The 18,230-nt window shown below is 45.4% G+C and overlaps 1 protein-coding gene across 2 annotated transcripts in view; it reads left to right on the top strand.

Moving 5' to 3' along the window:
• Positions 1 to 18,230, top strand: part of RPS6KB2 (ribosomal protein S6 kinase B2) — a 92,876-nt gene that overhangs the window by 33,834 nt on the left and 40,812 nt on the right. For both annotated transcript variants that reach the window (XM_040320833.1, XM_040320834.1), the window contains exon 10: positions 2,901 to 3,008. In XM_040320833.1, the coding sequence (XP_040176767.1) occupies positions 2,901 to 3,008 (108 nt within the window). The remainder of the gene's footprint in view (positions 1 to 2,900; positions 3,009 to 18,230) is intronic.

Consider the following 18,230-nt stretch of genomic DNA (forward strand, 5'->3'; position numbering starts at 1 on the left):
GTTACTTGCAATTTAGTAACAGGCTCTTTTTCTGAGCAGTTTAATATATTGACTCGCAGAGTTATAAGGAGCCTGGGGTATATAGAACAAATTCACAGCTGACATGTCGGCATTCAGATGGGAAGAAACCCAGAAGTGGGGAATGACCAGGATGAGACCTGCTTGCCAAACGGCTTGCAGTGCAGCCGTTTTGACCGGTCTAGCAGTGTGCGTTGGAGACAGAATTTTGTCCACGTGTATTGGCGGGCGCATGAATGAGCCACGCCAAGGCATCCTGTGGTCCTGACACTGACCAATAAGTGTCCTCACTATGAAGTCACATGCATTCCAATGAATGGAGGTGGACAGGTGGACTGAAGGGAGTGCAGGAGCACACCAAACGCCTTGTTTGGTCACATACCTGTCCAGCCATTTGAGTCAAGGGAATAAGCTTCCCTTAAATCTAGTATCCTTGAGTGGGGTTATTCCTTGTTTCACCATGACTATGGCAAACAAAAAGGGGACCCACAAAGATTGTCCATCAGGAGACCTTTTTTCTTTCTAAACCATTCTCCTGAACAGACTAGTGGCTTAAAACCAGATGTTTTGTCTTGGTTGATCAAAGTAGGTCATTGTTTCACAGAACAATTGTCTAGATGGTCCTATGCAGCAGTGGCAGACATTATCGACCACGATGGCTAGAATATTGGCACAGCCAACCTTTCTATCCTAAAAAATACTCAGGCTCTCAGAATGTTTTTTCTTTAAGAGCACGTGCCACCTAGACCCTGCATCCAAAGAGGAGACAAGGGCATAGGTGGAGCAGACCTGCAGGTCATTTACATGATCCAGCTAGGATACCTTCATCACACACTAGGGAGTGGAGGTGGTGAAATAAAATCAGATTCTGACATCTAGCAGAAGACCTTGCAGGCAAGGGTCCCACCCTAAAGTAGGCCTTTTTGGTTCCTTGATTATCCTCTCGGGTGCCGTCCTGGAAGGTGATGAGAGAAAACCTACGTTACTTACCGGTAACGTTATTTCTATGAACCTTCCAGGACGGCAGGCCTACTTCCCGCCCTATGTGGAGGGAAAAGATAAGCTAAACGCTAGGTGGTAAGTACCTATACGGAACAAGGTCCCTTGTGAACCAGTTCAGGATTACTTTATTACATACTGGGGATCAAGGGGAAGGGTGGGTGATTGTGTTTCCTCTGGGGAGGAGCCATCATCTCTCGGGTGCCGTCCTGGAAGGTTCATAGAAATAACGTTACCGGTAAGTAACGTAGGTTTTCCTTTATTTTCACCTGGTGATCCAGCAATTAAGTCTGTTTTTCAACAGTACAAGCTGTCTTGCAGATGTAGCCCTGAAGCCTAGTACACACCACTAGTGTGCTCTGGTCAGAGCCGCTGTACTAACAATCCGATGTTAATACAGTGATCTCCCCTGCTGTACTATTGTGTTCTGACAGGGGACGCCCACCCCACCAGAACACTCCTGACGTCTGGCCTGTGTGTACTAGGCTTTACAGGGCTGAGTCAAACAATTTACCACTGACAAGGGTGCTTGCAATGATCAGGTTTTTATGTAAAACCTTTATGCCAAAATGAAAAAGTGTTGCTGTACCACAACATACAGGGATATACAATGTATTACTGACATATAATCGCACACCTAGGTTGGACTTGTGTCTTTTTTTTCAACCTTGCCTACTATGTAGGCGTAAAAAGCGTAACCTAGGGTTTGGCTTCAATTTGCTTGTGTATCTAAATACATCTAATGGCTTGTACACTGTATTATATATTACAAACTTGGTTTGGGATTTAATAATGTTATCTTTCCAAAGCCTAATATAATCTTCAGAATTTAGCTGTGACTTGATAGCTTTGAAACCTATCACACTGCCAGGATTTCATGATGTCTATTTAAGCATTTTTATCAGATACGTTTGGTATATTTCATAACTGGATAGAGAGAAATATATAAATTCCTTGGCATGTGAAACTGCTTATTTTATATGAATTTTATCTGTATTTAGCTGTGTACCTAAATTTCAACTATAAAGCCCAATGCACACTATTGGATTCTCTGCAGATTTTTGTCTTCGGATTTGCCAAAACCATGTAGGGCAAGGGCCTGCCTGATTGCATACGAATTGAAACTCTGCACATGCTCAGAATTCCCTACAAGAAAAGTTCGATGAGCTTTTGGTCGGAAATTCTGACCGTGTGTAGGCTCTGTTGGAATTTCTGACAGCAAAAATTTGAGCTGGTTCTCAAATTTTCAGACGGGAAAAGTTTTATTGTCGGAAATTCCGATCATCTGTATGCAATTCCGATGCACAAACGCGCATGCTCGGAATCATTGAACTTCATTTTTCTCGGCTTGTAGTGTTTTATGTCACCGCGTTCTCGACGGTTGGAATTTCAGACAACATTTGTGTGACTGTGTATGCAACACAAGTTTGAGCCACGGTTTTCTTGTCGGAATTTCCAATGTGTGTACACGGCATTAAGGTTTGACCTCCTATGGTTTTGGAAAATCTGATGAAAATCGAGTGTGTGTGGCTTTAGACTAGGTTCACACTATTGTGGCTGTGAATTTTATCTGATGCGTTTTGGTTTGCATGTCCTTTGTGGCTAAAATTGTGCTGGAACTGCACCAAAGTAGTACAGGACTTTTTCTAAACTTGTGCTGTGCTGCATTGATGTGAATGGGCACCATTGAAAACAATGTGATTTCCATTGTAATGCAATTTTGTGCAACTCTGAAATTGTACTAGTTGTGAACCAGGCAAAATGTTTCTAGGGACTACTCTGCAAGTATAAGGGGCCTGTTGCTTAAGCACAGAAGTATGTAACTGACCCCTGTGTCTATCTTCCCTTTTTTTTTTTTTTTTTTTTTTCTGTGTGATGAACAGCCTCCTTTTACTGGAAATAACAGGAAGAAAATCATTGACAAGATTCTAAAGGGCAAACCATACTTCCCACCATACCTGACACCTGATGCCAGTGAGCTTCTGAAGAAGGTATCCTTGAAAGTTTCAGGCATAATAAATCGTACATTGTAATTTTTTTTTTAAAGTGGAATGCCAGTACTAGAGCATTGGCCTGCAATATTCCTAAAGCCCTACCAGACAACATTTGGCCCATGTGTACTGGAGTTAGTCTGACAGAAGACACCTGTTCGGCTGGTATCAGTCAAAAGGTCTGCTGACCAGCTCCCTGACCAGAGTCGTATCCGCCGTCGTATCTCTGAGTCCAGCCGGTCGGATTTATGCGACTGATTCATAAGAATCCGTTCCGCATAGAGCTCCCTTAGATCTGACAGTTTTCTACGCGTCGGATATGCAAATGAGTAGAACCGCCGATTCAAGACCGAACGCCCGCCCGTCGCTTTTTTTTTTACGTCGTTTGCGTTCGGCTTTTTCCGGCGGATAGTTACCCCTGCTATATGAGGGGTAGCTAATGTTAAGTATGGCCGTCGGGAGTTACGATCCGACGGTGCAATTTTCGAGGGAAGTGCTTGGTGAATCATGCACTAGCCTCGCAAAATTGGACCGGCGGATCGTAAATTGGATAGATTACGCGGATCTAAAGATCCGCTAATCTATCTGAATCTGGCCCAGTATCTTTTCCGAACTGGTTGCGTGACTTGAGCCTGCTGTTGACTGAAAATGGGTCACAATAACTGCACTCCATAGAAGTATAGCCAAAATAGCTTTGGCTATACTTCTGCTTTTAACAGAGGACTGTGACATCATTCACATTAACCAAGTACAGTCATCCTTCACTGAACTGACAGCTCAAAGCTTATGAATGGGCTGAAATTACTGTAAATTTAATGCAGTTTACATATTGTCATTGTGGTTTTTCGTGCCCTAATATATAATTTCTTCTGTCTTATACCATATATACCATATTTGCCGGCGTATAAGACGACCCCCTAATTTTCCAGCTAAAATGTTGGTTTTGGGATATACTCACCATATAAGACGACCCTCTTCCTACTAGTCATGCCTCGCCCTGCCTCACTCGGTGCCCGAATGCATGCCTCACTGTGCCCAATTGCATGCCTCACTCTGCGCCACTACATGCCTCACTGTGCCCAATTGCATGCCTCAGTGTGTCACTGCTTGCCTTATCCATGACATGCAGACCGTGGCCGTCCATTTTTCAGTGTTCCGCCTATCACGGATGCCCTCTCGTCCTCGGACGAGAGGAAATCCGTGATAGGCGGAACACTAAACAGTGTCTCCTGGGAAGCTGAGTGTTCCGCCTATCGCGGAACAGCAGAAAGAGGTGCGGCTTTTGAAAAATGGACGGGCGCGGTCTGCATATTAGGTTACCGGCGTATAAGACAACCCCTGACTTTTAAGAAGAATTTCAGGGGTTAAAAAGTCATCTTGTACGCCGGAAAATACGGTAGCTAAATAAGTTGATATAAAGCATTTGACTATTAACCACTTCACTTCAGCCCCCGGAAGGTTTTCCCCATTTACTGACCAGGCCATTTTTTTGAGATGCGGCACTGCGTCGTTTTACTGACAATTGTGCGGTCGTGCGACGCTGTATCCAAGTAAAAATCTCTGCTTTTTTTTTTTTTTTTTTTTTTTGCTATAATGCATATCTAAAAAAACTAAATTCTTCATCAATTTAGGCCAACATGTATTCTTATACATATTTTTATATTTTTATATATATACAAAAAGTGTAGCTGCTGGCTTTTAATAAACAGACACTTACCTGCTCCACGGCTCCAGCGACGTGCCGACTGGGGCTCCGCTCCTCGCCCCCCCCCCCCCCCTCGCCGGCCGGCGTCTTCATTCCTAGTGTGGGCACCCGGCAGTGACAGCTTTCGGCTTCACGGCCGGGCACCCACTGCGCATGCGCGCGCCTACAGGGAGGGGCTGTGAAAAGGCGATTAAGCTAATCGCCTTTCCAGCCCCTCGACGGAAGGAGGAAGTGGGACAGGAAGTCGTGTCCCGGCCCCCCCCCCCCCCCCAAAAAAAAAAAGTTGCATGCCAAATGTGGCATGTAAGAGGGCGAGGAGTGGGTTAAGCGGAATTTCCATTTTTAGGTGGAACTCCGCTTTAATGTCATAATGTGCTTACTGATCCCTCCTGCAGCCCTCTGTATTTGTAGCAAAGGCTTCCATCTTCCTCCAGTCTTCCTTACGGGTTTTCATGCTCAAGCCGCTTGAAAGATTCGGCCACGATGACGTCACACACGTGCGTGTATGCACAGAAGTCATGATCACCGGCTGCTACAAATGTGAATATCTCCTAAATGATGCATTTTTAGGAGATATTTGCTGTACGTTTTTAACTGAATGATTGACAGAAGGGAAGATCCTTCATACCCGTTACCTGGGAGCAGGTTGCGAGGGCTGGCCTCTAGGGATAGAATCCAGGCCTGGAAGAGACCACGGCACAGGGAAGGTGGTCATGCTCCAAGGGAGCTTTATCTGTCAGCCTTCTAGAGCTGCGGATGGAGCATCTGGCTTAAGGGCCTGAACGTTTAAGTTACAGGGTTGCTCTGTCTGAATACAATCTGACAGTGCCTCTCTGGTGGTTTGCTTTATTTACCAGGGAGGAGCTTGTGCCTTGCCTATTGACAATCGTCGGTTCATGGAATACTAGATTGGCAGGCGATTCGCTAGAGCCATCTACGATTATGTCCGGGGGATTAACCGCTACACCCCAACTTGTTTCTGACCAAATGTCACAGAAACAGTACCCTGTACATAAGGGGTATTGACGTCCAGGTTCAGCAAGAAATTGAATAACTTTGTGTCAAGGGCAAAGGATCCACCCACATGCGGAACAGATGTGTTAGAGATCCTGGGGGACCAGTCGTCGCTGGTTAGGTGTTTTTTTTTCCCCCCAGGGCCTCAACGTTCGTGGCTTCCATGCTACATCAGAAGAACGGAAGCTGACCTAATTGCTCCGGCATAGCCCATGCGACCTGACTGCAGGCACAGCAGAAGTGATCGTATAGGAACCAGGGCTCCTTACGGCTTGTCCAGGCCTGCTTCGCAGGTTTACATCCTGTCTTGCATACAGGGGTATTAATTGTCTGCCTGTTATAGCCCGCATTCTTGAGGATCTGTGTTTTCAGGATCTGCGTTGTTGGTGTCTCCCTCCCCTCAGTAGGCATTGCTATAGGACATCCCACATAGTTATTACTATGCAGCTCTGTGTCCCGTGATGTACGATAAAGAAAATAGGATTTTTATAACAGCTTACCTGTAAAATACTTTTCTTGAAGTACATCACGGGACACAGAGCTCCCGTCCCTCTTGTTTGGGGATATTGGGACACTTATTGCTTTGCTACAAAAACTGAGGTACTCCCAGTATGGGAGGGGTTATATAGGGAGGGAACTTCCTGTTTAATTGATTACACCAGTGTCCAGCACCTGAAGGTAGGATATATAACCCACATAGTTATTACTATGCAGCTCTGTGTCCCGTGATGTACTTCAAGAAAAGGATTTCTTTCTTTTTTTTTTCCACCAGTGTCTGAGGTGTTTGACGCGATTAGGCTGTGCTAAAGGAAAGCTCTGCCAAAGAGACCCTCTGGGGGTAAAAAGAGCTATGTTTTCGGATCCATCCAAGACACTTAAAGCGGGGGTTCACCCTATATAAATTTTTTTTTTTTTTTTTTTTTTTTTTTTTTTTTTTCTCTAGCATTAAATTCGGCATAGTAGCGCGAGCTACAGTATGCCTGTCTGTATTTTTTTTTTATCCCTGTACTCACTGTTATATCGTACATAGAAGATTCCGGGGAATGGCCGTTCCTATGGAGAGGGAAGGTGATTGACGGCCGGCCCTGGCACGTCACGCTTCTCCGGAAATAGCCGAAATAGGCTTGACTCTTCACGGCGCCTGCGCATAGCCTGTGCGCAGGCGCCGTGAAGAGCCGAGACCTACTCCGGCTGTCTTCGGGGAGCGTGACGTGCCAGAGCCGGCCGTCAATCATCCTCCCTCTCCATAGGCACGGCCATTCCCCGCGGGAGTCGGAATCTTCAACATACAATTGCACAGTGAGTACGGGGATAAAAAAATACAGACAGGCATACTGTAGCTCGCGCTACTATGCCGAATTTAATGCTAGACTGTTGTTAAGGAGGGTGAACCACCGCTTTAAGTATTACGCCAAACCTGGATGGGATCCGGGCCTCATGCATGAGGTGTCGTCTATAATGTCTTCGGAGGACTGGGCTCTAGGGTCCAGCACTTTCACTATACTATGCTAAAAGTCCTGGTAAGAGTCCTTTACAAGGCCCAGGGGAGAGGTCTCCTTTAAGTAGCAACCCATATCCCTGAGGGTTGGCACACAAAACCCGCCGTGAGGGGTGAAGATTGGTTCTGTCTGGTTTCAGCAAAAAAAACTGCGGCGGGGATAAGGTAAGAGGAAAGGAGTCCTAATAATAACTTAAGGACCTTTTTCCTAAAATGTTGATTATGTGTCTCCTTTTTCCCGCCACTGGGGGGAGTAAAGAGCTGAGTTTGTACTTGCCATGCTCCATACAGTGTCAGGTTCCTTTTGGACAAGCACGCTGATCTCTTCCGCTGCAGAGCTCTGCCTGTTATACGGCCGCCTCTCAATCGGATCCCAGAGAAGCTGTTAAGCAGGTCTGGAGATGAGATGCTTCCCTCATCCCCACGCGTGCCGCTATTGGCCCTAGGTTGTGCATGCTTTATCGGCGGCAGGGGAGGAGGAACGGGGTCACAAGCGTGCGCGGGCAAGCAAGAGAAACGGCGCAGAAAGCCTTTAAAAGCTCACATGCTGGCAAGCTCTTTCCTTCACAGGACACAGCAGCATTACGGGGGCACGCAAGACTCTATGTGGTTGGGTGAGCGCTCCCAAAAGACACCTATACTCTATGCATGAAACTGTGTGTTAAGTTGCATACTTTATGTATATTGCTAAAAAAAATACAGTAGTATATGTAAAAAATATATACCAATAACTAAAATCAAAAAATGATCAATTGATAAACATCGCTATTATTGGATAAGTGTCCAACCTCACATGAATGAATGAATGAATAAATAAATGATGACGTGGCAATAAAGTCCTAAAGTGGTAAGTGCTTCTAGGGTTAAGTGGGTAGTGCACCCTCTACCAACTCCCAATCTTCACCAACAGTGGCACTCGCCCCCTCTGGGGTTCAAACTCAACAGAAGGATGAATCAAAAAAGCCTTAAATTTATTGTCATTCAGAACTCCATCACCTCAGAAAGCAGCAGGGGTTAATTCCCAAAGTTGGTTCATCTGCAGTTCCGAGGCTGGTCAGTCGGTAGACAGCGGCTGGTAGCAGGATCCTTGGACAGTCTGATGTCAGGGCAAGTAGCAAGCAAAGACTAGTTACCAATCCGGGGGCCAACCCAATCAGCAATTCAAAGGGTAATTTAGGTGCCAAGCAAAGATCAGTAACAAGGGACTCCAGATACTAGCAGGAAGCCAGGAGGCTAACAGTATCACAAGACTTGGGCCCCTCTGTGCCACTGTTGGTAAAGATCGGGAGTTGGTGGAGGGTGCACTACCCACTTAACCCTAGAAGCACTTCCCACTTTAGGACTTTTTTTTGCCACGCCATCATTTATTCATGTGAGGTTGGACACGTATCCAATAATAGCGCTGTTTATCAATTGATAATCTTTTGATTTTAGATATTGGTATACATTTTAATTTACGTATTGGATGATTTTTTTTTTTTCATTTTTAGACTTTAAACAGCTGCTTTGCACATATCTTTTATCCTTTGTTGTGATATTAGTTTTTAACAATTGTTTATATTTATTACCCAATTACTGGGTCTCGGAACCAGTTAATTTATTTCCTTGGTGCTGGAAGTGCACTGTGGGCCCATTATTTTGTGCACCTTTCTTTTGAAAGTAGTATATGTGTTGTATCTCGGCTTTGCTTGGTAGTATGCCTTCCCGGGGAATAAATTCAGAGAAAAAAGACAAAGCATCGCCACCTGAGACAGGAGACTCTAGCCATGCCTGCTCTGTACCTTCCTCTCCGGTATTATCAGACGCACCTGTACAGGATGAGCCATTGCCGCTATCGGGAGTAGCAGCCTCTCCTGTGGTGCCTGGGCCTACATATGTCACTGAGGACACTTTGACAGCTGCCCTAAGCAACTTAGAAGGGAGAATTGCTTTGTTAATTGCAAAGTCCTCACAAAAGGACAAAAAGCGAAACCGATCTCCTGCTTCTGTTTTAGATCTCCTTTCAGAAAAATCTGAGGATGATGAAGATAAGCTAACTCCTATGGAGGGCAAGTATAGACACAAAAGATTCACTGGCGCTCTATGGGAAAAAACTAGTGTCCCAGATTAACAACATAAAAGCCCTAGTGTGCGAAGTTAATGGTACCCGGAAGTACCAATCGTACACATAAACACCAAAAAAATCTGCGCTCATGGAAGTCCACACAGTTAAATTACCCCAAATAATGAGGATGAAGAAAAATAATTAATGTAGAAAAAATATATTGGGAAAAAACAATCCTTTTAATTGAAGACAACTTCAGTGTTAACAGTGGACAGTCTGGATTTGATAACATAACACACTTGACCAGGTAACATATACCAGATATGACATTTCACCAGCAAACTCATACAGTCTCAATGGGTCATAGCTCACGGTTTTAATCTAGCATGCCATCCGCAGGTACACCACCCGTATCTTGGAAAGAAGGTGTAAAACGGGGCACTGATAAGGGGATGGATGTCTCCTTACCAGCCGGAACCTGGCGGTGCGGGATCCGTATAGCCGCTCCGTGTCGCAGCAGGCAGATGGGCGCCGGATTCCCCAATGAATCAAGCCGCCGGGGACACAGCGGTGCGGGATCCGTATAGATGTCCCGTGTCACTGCAGGCAGATGGGTGCTGGACTCACCCACAAATCAAGCTGCCGGGGACACAGCGCGGTCAGTGGAAGCAAACGCTCACCCTGTGCGAGCGTGCTGACGTCCCACGTCTGAGACACCGCTCAGCATCAGAACAGGGATACACTGAATGCCCTCTGGTGGAAAGTCTGTAGAATACACGTTCTCCTGTGTTGGGCTTGAAACTGCCAGTGGAAAGTCAATATAATGAAGTTGATGAAAAAAGTATTGTAAAAATTAGAATGAAACTTCCATGGTAAGGATGGAGGAGGGGGGGGGGGAATTGAAAATATGTCCTTGACGACGCGTTTCGCGCTAACAAGCGCTTTTTCACAGTCAATAGGACATAAACAAAAACCTCAATTAAATGGTCTAAAATAGGGGAGGGGTATTATGGAGAGGAAGAGGAAATGGATGCAAAGGGGGCATGTTTACAAAAAACCAAGAGCTTTAACCCCTTAGAAAACCAAAGGACTCTAAAATTTATACCTACAGAACATTAAAAAATACACAAATTAAAAGACTAATAGTCATAACTCTTCCAACATGTATAGCTGGATGCCGGTAAGGTATTGTATAAAAATTGATGTAAAAATAGTAGATTATATATCAATAGTAATAAAAGCCATAGGACAGCCCTAATGGAATCATGCCATCTAGTGGCACGTATGGAAATTGATAACAATGAGTGTAACCATAGACACAAACTGAATACAACACTTTGGCCCCAGTACTTCCGACCATTCCGCAAGTCACCTTTCGCAAGGCCCGAACAATAAAAAATATCTTGGCCCCCAGTAAGATACAAAAAAAGCCCTCGGGCTCTCCCCTGGATATCAGAAGGCTGTCCTATGGCTTTTATTACTATTGATATATAATCTACTATTTTTAAATCAATTTTTATACAATACCTTACCGGCATCCAGCTATACATGTTGGAAGAGTTATGACTATTAGTCTTTTAATTCGTGTATTTTTTAATGTTCTGTAGGTATAAATTTTAGAGTCCTTCGGTTTCCTAAGGGGTTAAAGCTCTTGTGTTTTTTTGTATACATGCCCCCTTTGCATCCATTTCCTCTTCCTCTCCATAATACCCCTCCCCTATTTTAGACTATTGAGGTTTTTGTCTATGTCCTATTGACTGTGAAAAAAACGCTTGTCAAGGACATATTTTCAATCCCCCCCCCCCCCTCGAGCCTTGCCATGGAAGTTTCATCCTAATATTTACAATACTTTTTTCATCAACTTCATTATATTGACATTCCACTGGCAGTTTCAAGCCTAACACAGGAGAACGTGTATTCTACAGACTTTCCACCAGAGGGCATTCATATCCCTGTTCTGATGCTGAGCGGCGTCTCAGACGTGGGACGTCAGCACGCTTGCACAGGGTGAGCGTTTGCTTCCACTGACCGCACCGCGCTGTGTCCCCGGCTGCTTGATTTGTGGGCGAGTCCAGCACCCATCTGCCTGCAGTGACACGGGACATCTATACGGATCCCGCACCGCTGTGTCCCCGGCAGCTTGATTCATTGGGGAATCCGGCGCCCATCTGCCTGCTGCGACACGGAGCGGCTATACGGATCCCGCACCGCCAGGTTTCCGGCTGGTAAGGAGACATCCATCCCCTTATCAGTGCCCCGTTTTACACCTTCTTTCCAAGATACGGGTGGTCTACCTGCGGATGGCATGCTAGATTAAAACCATGAGCTATGACCCATTGAGACTGTATGAGTTTGCTGGTGAAATGTCATATCTGGTATATGTTACCTGGTCAAGTGTGTTATGTTATCAAATCCAGACTGTCCACTGTTAACACTGAAGTTGTCTTCAATTAAAAGGATTGTTTTTTCCCAATATATTTTTTCTACATTAATTATTTTTCTTCATCCTCATTATTTGGGGTAATTTTAACTGTGTGGACTTCCATGAGCGCAGATTTTTTTGGTGTTTATGCCTATGGAGGGCAAGGATGAGGAGTCGGAGGGATCAGGGATATCGGAGGAACATTTTTTGTGCTTCCCAGCATCTGAAATCACAGGTGCAATGTTTTTTTATGCAGTGCGTTCTGCATTTAAGTTACCCTCTTCAGAGATGACTGAATCAACTGTCTACTCCCTGGGTTCACCAAGATCTCCGCAGGGTGCATGCTCTTTTCCGGTTCATCCATTGCTAGAAAAGCTAATTTACGCAGACTGGCGTTTTTTCTCCTCCTAAGAAATATTACATTCTCTATCCTACGGAGGAGATGTTTTCCAAGAAGTGGAGTCTGCCTTCTGTAAATGCAGCGATTTATTGTATAAATAAAAGCCTGACTTGTCTGGTGGACAATGTACAAGTGTTTAAAGATCCTTCTGAGAAGAAGTTGGAATCTTTACTTCCTTTTAGCTGGCACAGTTGCCCAACCTGCGGTAGCAGCAGTTGGTATGTGTCAGGTCCTCAAGGAACAGTTAAAACGGGGGCTGACGGATCTACCTCCAGATCAGGTAAAATTTTGTGAGAATTTACCTAAAGCCTTATGTTTTACAGTGGATGCCATGAGAGATTCGATTCAGCAAGCATCTCGCCTCACACTCCAGCTGGTGCATATTTCTTTGGCTAAAGCATTGGTCAGCAGAAGCCCCCATGCAAGAAGCTTTTGGCCAGTTTCCCTTTCCATGGCGAACGCCTCTTTCGGGATCTGGAAAAGTATATCCAAAAGATATCGAGCGGTAAAACCACTCTTTTACCAGAGACGAAAAAGAAGCGGCCTTGTTTTAAACATTCTTTTTCCGGTTCCCGGAAAGTCTGCCTTTAGCCAGCCACAAAAGCCAAGGAAAATCTGGCTCAGAAGAACATGAAGCCGTGGGGTTCAAGAGCTACTGAGCAAAACCTCTTTGAAGAGGTGCCCCCGCTCGGCCAAGTGGGGGGATGGCTTAGTCAGTTTTCAACCGCATGGCAGACAGAAATCCAGAACAAGTGGGTAGTATCCACAGTATCCCTAGGGTAAAAGTTGGAATTCTGACAGATCCCATTTTCTCAGTTCTGAAGTTCAAGGATCCACTAAAGAGTATTTTTCTTCAAGGGATTGGATCACTTGCTGTCTCGAGGGGTGATCACAGAAGTACCCCTAAAAGAGCAAAGTTCAGGTTTTTATTTAAACCTCTTTGTGATTCCAAAACCAAACAGACGTCGGACACATCCTGGATCTAAGATCTCTAAATCGGTTTAAAAAAATTTGCCATTTCTGAATGGAAACAATTCGATCCGTGGTCGCCACCTTACAAGGCGGAGAATTTATGGCATCTATAGACATCAAGAATGCATATTTACATGTACCTATCCATCCCGCTCACCAAAGATTCTTAAGGTTCGCGGTAGAACATCACCACTTCCAGTTTGTGGCTCTGCCCTTTGGTGTAGCTACCGCGCCCAGAGTATTTACAAAGGTGCTAGCCCCTCTGTTGGCAAATCTGAGGACACAGGGCATAGCGGTAACAGCTTATCTAGACAATCTATTTTGTGATGGATCAGTCAGTGGCAGGATTAGATCACGCTGTGCTCACCACAGTAAAATCCCTGGAGCATTTAGGATGGATTGTAAACCTACAAAAGTCCTCTCTACAAGCCCAAAGAAGGGTGGAGTATTTGGGCATGATCATGGACACAGCCCAAAGCAGGATATTCCTGCCAGAGCCAAAGATCAAGTCTCTAAAGGACCTGATCCATAAGGTCAAGGCAAAGAAAGGGCCGTCTATTCGCCTTTGCATGAGGCTATTAGGGAAGATGGTGGCCTCCTTCGAGGCCGTCCCTTACGCCCAATTTCATTTGAGACTACTGCAAGGCAGTATCTTAGCCGCCTGGTACAGGAAGATCCAAGCTCTGGATTTACCCATGCGCCTGTCTCCAAGTGCGCCAAAGCTTCAGTTGGTGGTTAAGAACCAAGAATTTGCGGAAAGGAAGATCCTTTCTCCCAGTCACCTAGAAGGTGGTGTCTACAGATGCTAGACTATTGGGCTGGGGTGCAGTGTTAGAAGAAGCTTTAGCCCAGGGAACCTGGGCCAGAACCAAAGAGAGCCTGCCCATCAACATACTGAAGATTCGGGCAGTATATCTAGCCCTCGGAACCTGGATACACAGGTTACAGGGCCACCCTGTTCTGATTCAATCCGACAATGCTACTGCAGTAGCTTGCATCAATCACCAAGGAGGCACCCGCAGTCAGGGTGCTCAGGAGGTGAATCTGATTTTGGCATGGGCAGAAGATCATGTTCCTTGTCTCTCTGCAATTTTCATTCCAGGGATAGAAAACTGGCAAGTGGACTATCTGAGTCAACAGCAGCTGTCACCAGGAGAGTGGTCTCTACACCCCAATGTTTTTCAGGCCAAATGTCAGAAATGGGGGACCCTGGATGTAGACCTGCTAGCTTCCAGGTTCAACAGGAAGTTGGACAATTTTGTATCCAGGATGAGAGATCCTCTGGCCTACAGATCAGATTCTCTAATAATTCCCTGTAATCGGTTCTCGCTGTTCGATGCATTTCCTCCGATCGCTCTCTTACAAAGGCTACTTTGCAGGATCAAGAAGGAGGGAATTGCAGTAATCTTATTGGCCCAGAAGGCCCTGGTATGCCGAGATCATAAAGATGGCGGTAGGAAGACCTTGGAAGCTTCCGCTTCATCACAACCTGCTGTCACAGGGTCCAGTATTCCATCCTTTCTTACAAAAACTAAATTTGACGGTCTGGCTACTGAGACCCACATTTTGAGGAAACGAGGGATCTCGGGTCCAGTTCTTTCTACACTCATTAATGCTAGAAAGCCTTTTGCCAGTTAGGAGTAGATATGAAATTGGCCCTTAGTACCATAAGGGTCAAATATTGGCTCTGTCTGTCTTTTTTCAAAGACCTCTGGCATCTCATTCCCTAGTTCGGGCTTTCATTCAAGGGGTCCTGCAGATCAATCCGCCAGTCAAGTCTTCCTTGTGCCCATGGGATTTGAATTTGGTATTGTCAGTGTTGCAAAAGCAACCTTTTGAACCTATTCGCCATATTCCTTTGATCCTTTTGAGCAGGGAATTGGCCTTTTTGATTGCTATCTCTTCTGCTAGGAGAGTATCCGAATTGGAAACTCTTTCTTTTAAAGAGCCTTATTTATTTTGTCACAAAGACAAAATTGTTCTATGACCCCTTTTTACCAAAGGTGGTGTCGGTGTTTCATTTGAATCAAGATATTCTCCTTTTTGCTGTCTACCAGGGCGATAAGTGCTAAATGGGCAGTGCATCACCAAGCTTTGATTGCTCAGATCTGTAAAGCTGCAACTTCGTCTTCAGTCCATACACTTTCCAATTTTTTTTAAGTAGATGTGAGAGGACACGAAGATGCCGCCTTTGGGTGTAGTGTGCTGCAGGCAGCAGTATAGGGCTTCTTGTCCGTAAGCGGCCTGCTTGATCTGTGTCACCCACCCTTCATTGAGCATTGTTCTGGGACGTCCCATTATGTAATGACTGGCTCTGTGTCCTGTGGTGTACGATAAAGAAAACAGGATTTTTATAACGGCTTACCTGTAAAATCCTTTTCTTGGGGTACACCACAGGACACAGGTTTCCCCCTTCTTATGGGAACCTTAATGCTTTGCTACAAAACTGAGGTACTTCCCTGATGGGAGGGGTTATATGGAGTTGAACTGTCTTCAATTGGTTGTGCCAGCGTCCAATCACCACTGGTGACCCTTAACCCATTATGCAACGACTGTGTCCCGTGGTGTACTACAAGAAAAGGATTTTACAGGTAAGCTTTTTATTTATTTTGCCTCAGACAAAGTCGGCGCTATAAGAAAAGCTGGTCTATGTGGTCAAGGCAAGGAAGAGTTCCTTACATTTTGCCTTTTGCTTAAGGTGCTAGGGAAGATGGTGGCTTCATTCAAAGCGATTCCCATGATCCATTTCATTCAAGGCTGCTATAAACAATATTCCGTCGGCCTGTAACAAGTAGATCCTAACCTAGCATTATCCAAAGTCTGGTCCCAGGAATACGAGTCTCCGTTGGTGGTTCTTAACCAAAAGATTGGCAGAAAGGAAGATCCTTCATGCCCATTACCTGGGAGGTGGTGGCTATGAAGGCTGGCCTCCTAGAGATGGAGGCCAGGCCTGGAAGTGACCACTGCCCACGGGAAGTGGTCAAGCTCCAAGTGAGCCTTATTCATCAGCATTCTAGAGCTACGGATGGCACGTCTGGCTTAAGGGCTTGGGCGTTTAGGTTGCAGGATTGTTCTGTCAGAGTACAATCCGACAATGCCACACTAGTGATTTACTTTGTTTACCAAGGAGGCACTAGAAGTCACACAGCCAGAGGAAAGTAAGCCATGTTCTGGCTTGGGCAGAGGAGCTTGTGACTTGCCCATCGACAGTCTTCATTTCATGAAATGGAGAATTGGCAGGCGGTTCTCTGGAGCCGTCAATTTTGGTCCCTGGGAGAATGGCCTCTGCACCCTGACTTTTTTTTTTTTTTTTTTTTCTGACCAAATGCCAGAGACTGGGTACCCCTGACATAAAATGTATTGGCATCCAGGTTCAACAAGAAGTTGGACAGCTTTGTGTCAAGGACAAAGGATCCACTCGCATGCGGGTCAGATGCGTTGGTGACCCTGTGGGACCAGTGGTCACTGGTTTATGCGTTCTCTCCCCCCAGTGCTGCGACTACCGTGGCTTCTATGCAACACCAGGGGAACGGAAGACTGCCTAATAGCTCCGGCATGACCCAGACGGCCTTACTGTGCAGGAATTGTAAGGGTGGTGAGTGAGTGAGAAAACTTATATAGCGCAACACATGCAAACTAAATCGCCTCTGGGCGCTTAGGCATCCATTCCCTGGACCCTCAGAAGAGATGGGTTTTGATCTTTCTCGTGAAGGCCAAGTGGTTTTCCTCCAACCGGATGCTGGTTGGTAGAGCGTTCCATAATCTGGGTCCTTGGACCGCAAATCTTCGTTCTCCTTTGGACTTGTATCTGGTTTTGGGCATCTGGAGTAGATTTTGATTGGTGGAACGCAGAACGCGATTGGTGTTGTGAGCTTTTAGTTTTTCGCATAGATATTGGGGGGCATTTCCCAGAATACACTTATGCGTTAGACAGAGTGCCTTGAAAGTAATTTGTGTCTTTTACTGGCAACCAATGAAGGGATCTCAGTGAAGGTGAGATTGATTCCCATGGTTTTTCCCAGTCACGAGTCGAGCAGCCGTTTTTTGAACGACTTGCAGACAAGTGATTTGGTACTTTGGGAGTCCCAGATAGAGGGCATTTGCATTGTCGAGTCTGGAGTTGATAATTGTTCCTACCACGACTGCTATGTCTTCTTTTGGGATAAAGGGAGTGAGTCTACGTAGTAGGCGCAGCAGATGGTAAGATCCGCTGACTACTGACCCTATTTGTGCATCCATTGTCATGTAAGTGTCAAAGATGACTCCGAGACATTTGACTTTGGTGCTAGGGGTGATGGTTTGACCCAGAATGGGTGAGGGGGTCCAAGTTGTTGAGGGATGGATTTTTCGATTGGCCTGAAACAGGAGAAGTTCTGTTTTGGAGCCATTGAGTTTAAGGTAACTCTTTGTCATCCAATTTTCTATCGATGTAAGGCATTTCTCTAGTTCGAGATAATGATCCTTTTTTATTGTAGATGCGAAAATATAGTTGTGTGTCATCTGCATAAGAGTGGTAAAGTAGCTTCTGGTTACTGATGATTTCAAAAAGAGGGCGGAGGTTGATCTTGAACAGAACAGGCGAAGGAGGGGATCCCTGGGGGACTCCGCATGCCACCGTGCGTTTTTCAGAAGTGAAAGGGCCCAATTTCACAATTTGTGACCGGTTTTCCAGAAAGGAGGAGAACCAGAATAAATCACATTCCGCAACACCGGATACTTCAACTAGTTGTGTCAGTAATAATTTGTGGTCTACCGTGTCGAAAGCTGCGCTAAGGTCCAACAGTACTAGAAGACAAGATTCTCCTTCGTCTGCGGCCTCTAGAGCGTCATCCCATATTTTGAGCAGTGCTGTTTCTGTCCCGTGACCAGGACGGAAACCGGACTGGAAAGGATCGAGTAATTTTATGGAAGTCTAAATGATGTTGTAGCTGTTGTACAACTTCTTTCTCCATTACCTTAGGCCTGTTATGGGTCGACGGTGGTTTGGGTCTTTGGGGTCGGGTGTTTGTTTGTTTGTTTTTTTTAGAATTGGTTTGATTATACCTTGTTTCAGAAAGGATGGCACCATGCCCTCCTTGAATGACTGACTGGTTTATGAGCTGCATGATGGCTGGTGCCAAAATATCGGCACATTCTTTCAGCAGTTTAGTGGGGATATCATTAGGCG

This window comes from Rana temporaria, chromosome 8 (assembly GCF_905171775.1).
Source record: "Rana temporaria chromosome 8, aRanTem1.1, whole genome shotgun sequence".
Taxonomy (NCBI): Eukaryota; Metazoa; Chordata; class Amphibia; order Anura; family Ranidae; genus Rana; species Rana temporaria.